Here is a 10257-nt window from a genome sequence, read left to right as displayed (position 1 = left end):
CTGAAGGGGCGTCCAGTGGTACAGTCGGTGAAGAACAATTTCTTGAAGCTTTAGCTGGTACACCCCCTGTCCCTAGTTCAGCTGATTTAGCATTGCAGGTTGTGCATCCGGTTACCGGAGAATCTCTTGAAGAGGGTGAGATTGTTGATGATCTCACGCCTCAACAATTGATCACTTTGAAAGCAATGCGAGACGTTGATGATGAAGAAATTGAAAAGATGCCGAGTGAGCCAGAGTCTGCAAATGTGGAGAACGTTGATGAGATTGTCTTCGAGGGTGATGTGAAGAAATCATCGTATGTTAGACAGGATGGTACCAAATTTGCTCCGTTTGATGAGGACTGGTTGAAAGACAACGTTGAAGATATTGATGAACACCTGAAAAACCGTGATACTTCAGAGAATGCCACAGATGCGTTCGCTGCGTGGCGTCAACGGTTTTTGTCAAAGGTTTCAAAGCCAGTTCCAGAGGCTACACAAGTTGATTTCTTACAGCTAGAAAAGGCTAAGCCAAGTGGGCGAATACTGTGTTGGATGTTTGTTAAGGAAATTCACTGTGTTGCGATCAAGAGGGAGTTCGGGATCCAGTATTTTAGGTCGCTGCTGAGTATCTTATCTTTGCCATTTTATGATGTGGCTGCCTTGACAAAGATAGATCTCATTAATCGCTCAAAATTTGATGGTGCGACGCTATTTGAACGATTGATTCGAATGAACAAGAAATCGGGGTGGAAAGACAAGTCTTACAAGCCTCAGTTCCCCAGACATCAGCAGATAAAGTTCACGCTTGATCCGCAAACCAACACCGGGAGATACAGGCTTGTGTACGAGCCGGTGAGAGTGGTTGAGAAGATTCCGTTAATGCCGATGCAGCAAGATTTTCTTGGTGACATGCGTTTGTGGTGCTACGATTCAGATACGCATGAGGCAGTGATTGTGTTCAACGATGATAAGAACTTCAGGATACTAGATCCGATGTGGCTGGTGAATATGTCTGCATCCGACATCGCCAAACTGTACCGACACGACATCCTTTACGAAGACAAGGATGCTCACCAAGCATTGAAGTTTCAACGTGTTGCTTGCTACTGCTATTACCGGGGGATACATTCGGGCAGTTCCTGGTCCGAACGTCACTGAAGAAGAATGAAATGAAGACCGAAGACGAGTAACAGACAAGGGGGAGTTTGTTGATGCACTTTTTGTGTCTGTCACTAGTCTTGTATGTAATTTCGTATTTTGTACGGTCTTTATTAATTATCGAGTCTGTATTCGCAGTCGACCAAATCGGATATCCTCCTATCCGCTTGTGTCTGACTTGTTTGTCTCTCTTTATTTGTATTGGTCGTAAAACAATGCTTGTCGCATTGTAACACCCCAAAATACGCTATCCATTTATGCTGTTTTAAGTATATAAAAATGTAAAAAAAAAATTTAACCAAGTTAAAAGAATATGATATTAATTAATAAGAAAGAAAGTTAGTGTGAAAAATGTCAACACTTGAAACTTAGGGGCTGAACTTGTTAAATGTAATATTAGTTTCACTAAACTAGAGAAACCTCAAAAATAAACACACTGATGTGTGCGGTAGTCGACCAGAAGCAAGACAAAGAGGGGGAAAACCCTAGTTTTCAAGGATTCTCAAGATTAAGAAGAAATTGAGAGCCCAAATCAATGATAGAACCCGAATTGTCAACCATCTAAGCTCGAACATCAATAGGTAAGTCGAAAATCCTGTTTTAGTGAGTGATGAGAAATGGGTTTTTGACCCAAACGAGAAACTAGGTGCAATTCTTGTGCAAATGTAAGTTAGGAACTCATAATAGACTAGGAATTATGCTTGATTTTGATTATTGAAAGGGTTAGGGTTTATACCCATATGTTGTAGGACTTGCATGAACAAGATGATTTTTACAATATGCTTACAATTGCGAGTTGTTGCATGAACAAGATGATTTTTATAATATGCTTACAATTTCGATTATTGAAAGGGTTAGGGTTTATACCCTTGGAGATACCGGTATGGAAGTGGGAAGAACTAACGATGGATTTGATAACCAAGCTTCCTAAAACAAAGAAAGGGCACGATACAATATGGGTAATCGTAGACCGACTTACAAAAAGCGCTCACTTTCTACCCATAAAAGAAGCTTACTCTTCCGAGAAGATGGCAGAAATTTATATGAACGAGATCATATCCCGACACGGAGTGCCCGTGTCGATTGTCTCGGATCGGGACACTAGATTTACTTCTCGTTACTGGCAAAAGTTTCATGAGAGTGTGGGTACGAAATTGCACATAAGTACCGCCTACCACCCTCAAACTGACGGCCAGTCAGAAAGAACCATTCAAACACTTGTTGATATGCTGAGGGCGTGTGCCTTAGATTTTGGGGGAAGTTGGGACGACCAATTGCCACTGGTCGAATTTTCTTATAATAACAGTTACCATAGTGATATTCAAATGGCACCTTACGAACTACTATACGGGAGAAAATGTAGGACTCCCGTATGTTGGGGCGAAGTAGGACAAGGAGAGCTTGCACCAAGTGATTTAATAGCAGTAACGAATGAAAAGATTGAAATGGTTAGAACAAAGTTGAAAGCGGCCCAAGATCGGCAAAAAGCTTATGCAGACAAGAGAAGGCGTCCTATTGAATTCCAAGTCGGAGATTTTGTCTTGCTAAAAGTGTCCCCATGGAAGGGTATAATCCGTTTTTGCAAACGGGGTAAGTTAGGTCCCCGTTACATCGGACCGTTTAAAATCTTAGCTCGGGTTGGAAGGGTTGCGTATCGATTAGAATTGCCGCCTGCTCTAGAGGGGATTCACAATACCTTCCACGTGTCGCAATTGAGGAAATGTCTTGCGGATGACACAGCATTAGTACCTCTCGATGACATTGAGTTGGACGAGGGGTTAAACTATGTTGAAAGACCCATAGCCATTAAAGACTTCAAAGTGAAGAATCTCCGCAACAAAGCTGTTAAACAGGTGTTGGTGCAATGGCGGCACCGGAAAGGTTCGGATCTTACGTGGGAAGCAGAAGACGAAATGAGGAAACACTATCCTTTTCTCTTCGGTATGTCAGTATTTAAATTGGTTATGTGCTCAGGTTTCGGGGACGAAACCTCTTTTAAGGGGGGTAGACTTGTAACACCCCAAAATACGCTATCCATTTATGCTGTTTTAAGTATATAAAAATGTAAAAAAAAAAATTAACCAAGTTAAAAGAATATGATATTAATTAATAAGAAAGAAAGTTAGTGTGAAAAATGTCAACACTTGAAACTTAGGGGCTGAACTTGTTAAATGTAATATTAGTTTCACTAAACTAGAGAAACCACAAAAATAAACACACTGATGTGTGTGGTAGTCGACCAGAAGCAAGACAAAGAGGGTGAAAACCCTAGTTTTCAAGGATTCTCAAGATTAAGAAGAAATTGAGAGCCCAAATCAATGATAGAACCCGAATTGTCAACCATCTAAGCTCGAACATCAATAGGTAAGTCGAAAATCCTGTTTTAGTGAGTGATGAGAAATGGGTTTTTGACCCAAACGTGAAATTAGGTGCAATTCTTGTGCAAATGTAAGTTAGGAACTCATAATAGACTGGGAATTATGCTTGATTTCGATTATTGAAAGGGTTAGGGTTTATACCCATATGTTGTAGGACTTGCATGAACAAGATGATTTTTATAATATGCTTACAATTGCGAGTTGTTGCATGATCTTGTATGTGATAAAGAAATTAGACAAATTATCATAAGATGAAGGAAAGATAGGAATTCAACCAATTCTTGTTAAACTAGAAAGTTAATCAAGTAAAATCCATGCTATGAACACTTGTACATTATGATTGTAAATACAATGCCCACCAAGTGTTTGATAAAATGCTTAAGAGATGATTATATATGTGGTATGAGAAGAAAATGATGGAATGACTTGATTTAACTAAGTAAACGAATGTTGTAATGTAGGCGTGAAGGAAGAAAGCTCGAACACTAATAAAGCGGGAGGTGTACAAGATCGAGGTATGATTCATTGCATACAAATCCTTGTTATATTCTCTTTTTATATAATCGATGTAGAACTATTCTTGTATAACAAATGTGACAAGTAGCAAGTACGCGACAAATCCCTTGTGGATTTGGGTATGCTAACGAAAGTTGTGTTAAGTTATATATGTTGACCGATTGAAATTAAGTCATGTCAAGTAAAGATAAACGCTATTCAACGGGTAGCTTTAAATGCCATAATGAATGTGAAAGTTAGAATCCGTTATGCGGATTGAATGAAGAGTAATATGTATGCTTAACTCTCAACGAGAGTGTTTATGCCAACCCAATTAAACGGGTCGAATATGTATGCTTAACTCTCAACGAGAGTGTTTATGCCAACCCAATTAAACGGGTCGAATATGTATGCTTAACTCTCAACGAGAGTGTTTATGCCAACCCAATTAAACGGGTCGAATGTGTATGCTTAACTCTCAATGAGAGTGTCTATGCCTAACCCAACTATTTGGGTAGTCGAATGCGTAAAAGTAAGAATGTTTTGTAAGGATAAAGCTTAAATGAAAGAATTGTGATTTTTACTAGGGTGATAACTAACCTTTTAAAATGTTGATTGTTAATGTAGGTAAAACTCCGCTATAGGCGATTTGGGGATATGGAGCGAGCACATGATCAAGCCTTATTATACAAAGCGCTTCCGCTAGTTTTTATACATGCTTTGGGTCCATGTTTTGTTACTTTGTTTAATCTTGTTAGAAGTCTTACACTTGAAAACTTGTTGTTTTATTTGGGTAGTTTAAAGCTAGTAGGGTCGTAGGTGAATATTGTCAATTATGTCAAAACAGGGGGCATGTCCGTTTTACAGACGGGTCATGCCCAAATTTTGTAAAAAAAAAAAATATATTATTAGGTGTACAAGTTGGTATTTCGATGTCCGAAAAAAAAATTATCCTTTTGTAAGTAATCTAACAGTAACGAAAAGCGGACCTTACAAGTTGGTATCAGAGCCAAGGTTTGAGGGATTCGGCAAAAGTCTTAGTGCTCGAACTCAAACCAATGGCTCGTGCAAATGTGCTCGCTCCAAGATCGCCAAGGAGGTAAAATTTTAAACATTTGTTTAATATGAACATGTATAGTGCGCTACGGTTTAAGTATTGAGATTTATTATGTTAAGAAGTGTTAAGATGGGTTAAATAAGAAATCCCGGGACCCGGGAAGCTGAAAACGGACCCGGAAAACAGTCGGAACAGCCAAAAACCAAGCTGCAGCGTTTTGCAAAACGAAGGGCCGTCGCCGACGGGTACCCTCCTGATGTGTGTAAAATGCAACATATAAATCACATCAATTAAGGCATAAAACTAACCCTTTTTAAGTACTAATGTTGGAAAAAGAGTGTTTTTGTCTTTGTTTTGTATTTTCAGGATGAAATGAGCTCAAAATCACAAAAGAAGGAAAAAGACAACTAATTCTAGCATAAATACAAGAAAAGGAACAAAAGTAGACTGCCCGGACCCTTAACGGCACCTCCCAAGGCAAAGAAGAGAAAACAGAGACTGAACACGCCCCGTGTCCAGCGAACACGGGGGCGTGCCCAGGGAGCAGCAGAAAAGACAAACCAGTAGAAGCTTCCATTGCCCACCACGGGGCCGTGTCCAGCGGGCACGGGGGCGTGGTAAAAGTACAGCAGGCGCATTAATTGTAATTGCGAATTACAATTAATGAAGAGAGAGAATGTCAGACGGGCACGGGGGCGTGTCCAGCGGACACGGGGCCGTGCCCAGCCTTCTGTTCAGCCTATAAATAGGGGTGCTTGGCTTCATTCCATTTCATCCCTTGGCACACCACCTCTCTCACACTTCATCCACCACCCACCACCACCATAACACCATCATCCACCACCATCATCCATTGTCCATCGTAGAGTGTGTGAGTCGTCTCGGGATCCAAGATTGATCGTAAGAGTTCTTGACAATCAAGGCCATGTTTGCCTAAGTCTCTTACATCACTTGGTGAAGACAAGTGTTTAGTATAATACTTTTTATTTTTAATCTTTTGCACTTCTTATTTGGTTTTGTATTAATGACTTTAATAACTAGTTACTTATGTTGAAGGTGATCTTTCCTTATCGTTTGTCCGTGGTGTCTTGGCGTTATTTTACTGTCTATATAAAATAAAAGACTTTCACCATTCATATCTCCACGGTCTATATGGAGGTATGTTGGCTACCTGGTCGGGGGTTAAGGGAACGGTTTGGTAAGGGTCTTGCCCTTGTTGAGCGTTTAGAGGTCCTGCTTGGGACCTGGGTCAAATTTAGTAGGATCTCCTTCAATGCCCATAGGTATTGGATGGCGGGGATCCAAACTCTTTGACCCCCTCATAAGTTAACTACTATTAATACTATAACCCGGCTATTTAGGACTGTATCCCTACTGACTCAGACTACTTAGCCGAGGGTTACGTCACCGCCGAAAGCGGGGCCTACCACAATTTGCATTAATAACTTAATTCATTATCTTTCAATAATCCGACCCTTTAGGATTGTATCCTTGCTGACTCAAACTACTGGGTTGAGGGTAACGTCGCCTTCAAAAGAGGGGCCTACTACAATAACTAAGATAATCTCTTAAACAAGTGCAAAAGTGCGAAAATAATCAAAGGTTACACTAACACACGTGTCGGATCCAAGTGATTCATCTTGTCTATCTGTTTTTTTATTTTATTTTATTTTTCAGCATTTAGTTAGTTTTTATTTTTCTTAGTTTAAAACATTTTTCTCACTTTTTGATTTGATTAAACGTTGAGGATAAACCGGTATTAAAAGCTCTTGTGTCCTTGTACGACCTCGGTATCTTACCAACACTATACTACGTCCACGATGGGTGCACTTGCCCATATGTGTGTTTAGTGTTAGTAAATATCGTGTTTTATAAATTTAAAACTTGGCTAAAAGTGTAAAAGGGGCTTAAATATACATCAAAATTATATACACACCGACACACATCAAGTTTTTGGCGCCGTTGCCGGGGACACAAGGATTTTAAGAAAGTTAGGAATCAACGGCCTAATCATATTTTTATTTTTCTTTAATTTTTTAGGATTTTTTTCTTAGATTTTCAGCTTCTGCAGAGCTCAACACGGGGCCGTGCCTGCTGAACACGCCCCCGTGCTCAATCATTGGAACTGGCAATCCTGTTTTAAGTCAGACAGTAGTAAGCTGAACACGGGGCCGTGTCCACTCAACACGCCCCCGTGCCCAAGATTCGGTTACTGAAAACAGAACCGTTAGATCCCGGCGGTTGGTAATCTCTGACACAAACATGAGTGATAGTAATTCTTTTTACTTTCGACACTCTTATGGTTTGTGGTGTCGATTATGTGGAGGCGAACATGAGGAATTAAAATGTTATTTTCTCAATTATAGGCCCCACTATATAGACCCACCGATTCCTTGTAACCTTAAGAGGGGCGAAAGTAAAAATAAGCACTATCTCTCCCTCGAATGCGCCCAGCCAGATATTCTAGGAGAAATGCTCCTTGACGAGTTATTTCAACTAGAAGAACTAATTCTCAATTGGTCAAAAGAACTTAGGAAGGATTTTATAGATCCATCCCAAGATGATGACCATGAGGAAATGTTGGAACCGCATTCCGACAACCTCGTTGCTCCCGAAAATACCTTCATACCTAGAAAAGACGTGGACGATAGTCGTCCCTATGTCGATTGTGCCGTGAAGGACTCCCCATCGACTTCGTTCGATGCATACATAGACCTGAGCGATTCGGCATACACCTTCTTTAACGAGAGCCCGGAAAAGGGTTGGACTTGTCCACCTAGAATGAAAATAGGAATTACCCTCACCGATAACCTCTTGCGTTCTCGCCTTAGTATAGGACAATTAAGGTATCTTAGGCACTTTGGGGTTGTTCCAACAAATCAAGAACCACCCGATATAAATAAACTCCTTAGTAGCAACAAAACAGCCTACCGACACGGGGCCGTGCCCGGTCAACACGCCCCCGTGTTCACTCAGAAGATTCTCTGCTGATTCTGTCAGAATACGGACAAAATGTGTCAGGATTTTCTCTGCACACGGGGCCGTGTCCAGCGAACACGGGGCCGTGTCCAGTGTGCTGTCGTTTTCTTTAAATGCAGCCTGAATCCTGCTCATTTTTGACCACTTCACCAAGCAGAGATTCCTGGGATCTTCACATATACCATCCTAGGTAAGTGCTAAAAGAAGGTTCCTAAGGACCATCTTGTCTTTTCCACTTTTGTTCATTCCTCCTTCTTCCAAAAATTTTTCAAACATCCCCTCCATGGAAGCTTGGAAACCCATGATTCCAATCTTCTATGTAAGGTTTGTAGGATTTTTTACCGCAGATTCTTGTCTAAAGTTAGTTCTATAACTTTGTTTTAAATTATCTGAGCTTAGAACACGGTAAAAGTGTATTGAAATAATTTAAAAACCTAGAATCGTTAGACAAAAATCCTGCAGACAGCTGAACACGGGGCCGTGCTCACTGAGCACGGGGCCGTGTTCGAGGTACTGTTCTGCAAAAGTTTAGTTATCTTCGGCTTCTTTCGCAGAAAATGGCCAGCAGAAATAGCGGAACATCTTCGAGAAATAACCGAAATGGAAGGAGGTCGTCCACGGCGGAGGATTCCCTAGTAAACTACGTTTACGCTTTGAGGGAAGCCATAGACGAGATGACGGGAGTGGAAGAAGCATTGGTGGACCGTATTAATCATCTGACGGTAGGTTTGGAGGGCTGCCTGCGAGAAGTAAACCTCCTGCACCAGAGGTTAAACCTTCTCGCTTCCCCGCCTTTGGTTCCGGTGATAACCCAAAGGGCGTGGAATGTAGTACCCGAGGTCATCATTCCAGCCGAATGGCACGCCATGCACCAAGTGCCTCAACCAAGGGTGGTGCAAGGAGTCCCGGTGAGCATTCCTCCTCAAGACACAGAAGAGAATGAAGCTACCTTCTACCTCCCAAGGGAGATAGAAGAATGGCTTTGAATGACAACCGAGGAGCCATCGGCTAGAGAGTGTTACTACATCGGGAAGCTATTCCCGAAATTTTCTTAAATAAGTAGAACCCTTATGATAACCTCATGTATCCCCTAGTTATTTAGCTAACTTAATGTAATATCTCTCTATGTTTGCAATATTATGATGGTTTATAAGATTGATGGTTGTTTTGCGAATAAAACACACTCATGGTGGTAATGGATGAAAAAGGGAACGAGAAAAATGGAACCATGCACGAAGAACAGAGCAACCCGACACAAATCTCCATCACAGAAGGCTCAACACGGGCCGTGCCCAACCAACACGCCCCCGTGCTGAGCCACCTGCAGGAAAACACCCAGTTCAGGTAACTGGACACGGGCCGTGTTCAGCGGACACGCCCCCGTGTCCAGGCTTCTGTTTCAATTCTCTAATTTTTGTTACTGGCACTTGACCACGGGGCCGTGCCCGGTCACCACGGGGCCGTGTCCAGGATGCCAGTAACATAAATCTTTGCTTTTTAACTTACTTTTACACATCCTAATCGACCAAAAACCTTATTTTTGGACACATTGAGGACAATGTGTAATTTAAGTGTGGGGGGATGCTAAAACCTTGAATTTTGCAAATCCTAAACACAAGCCTTACACAAAACTCTATTGGAACCGCTAAACACCCCAAATTTTTTCAAAAACTTTTTTTTTCATTTTTTTTATTTACTTGTCTTAGTTTAAGTTGGGAATAACAAGTTCTAAAAAGGTTATATTTTTACAAGTTTACAACCGATAGCGTCGTGATAACAAAGAACCAACATAAGAAAATTATGAAACGGCATAACAAGTCTAGTTAAAAATTCGATTATATATACTTGATCACATTAAAAACCCATTCCCACAAAAGTGAGTTTTGAGCCTTTATTGAGCATAAAAATATACATATTTAGACTAAATGCTCATTTTTCGTTTCTTGTGTGAATAGCCGCTTGGTTCTTACAAATCTAGAACTTGCCACAACAATACATTCCCGGTCCTTACCAACTTAAACCCAAGTAAGTAAATGATGGAGGCATTAGGACTAACCATTTTTCTTTCAAAACCATTATTTTTTTTTACCACCTACCCAAAATCCCCCTAGATAGCCCCTTTGAGCCTAAACCTTTCATTTCATTACCCCAAAACCCTTTTTACCCACCAAAAACCCTTTTTATTTTCCACCCTTTATTTTAGTAACAA

The 10257-nt window shown here is 40.9% G+C and overlaps 1 protein-coding gene across 1 annotated transcript; it reads left to right on the top strand.

Annotated features, from left to right (window-relative positions):
- The first annotated feature begins 2464 nt into the window (after positions 1-2464).
- On the top strand, positions 2465-4656 carry LOC110920020. Its single transcript, XM_035985667.1, has 3 exons — positions 2465-3080; positions 3979-4032; positions 4640-4656. Exons 1-3 carry the CDS (start codon positions 2465-2467, stop codon positions 4654-4656), a joined length of 687 nt encoding a protein of 228 aa, XP_035841560.1.
- Positions 4657-10257: the final 5601 nt, after the last annotated feature.

The sequence above is a fragment of the Helianthus annuus genome, chromosome 16, assembly GCF_002127325.2.
Source record: "Helianthus annuus cultivar XRQ/B chromosome 16, HanXRQr2.0-SUNRISE, whole genome shotgun sequence".
NCBI lineage: Eukaryota > Viridiplantae > Streptophyta > Magnoliopsida > Asterales > Asteraceae > Helianthus > Helianthus annuus.
The sequence above is the reverse complement of the archived record's forward strand: the minus strand, read 5'-3'. Positions and strand labels throughout refer to the sequence as shown.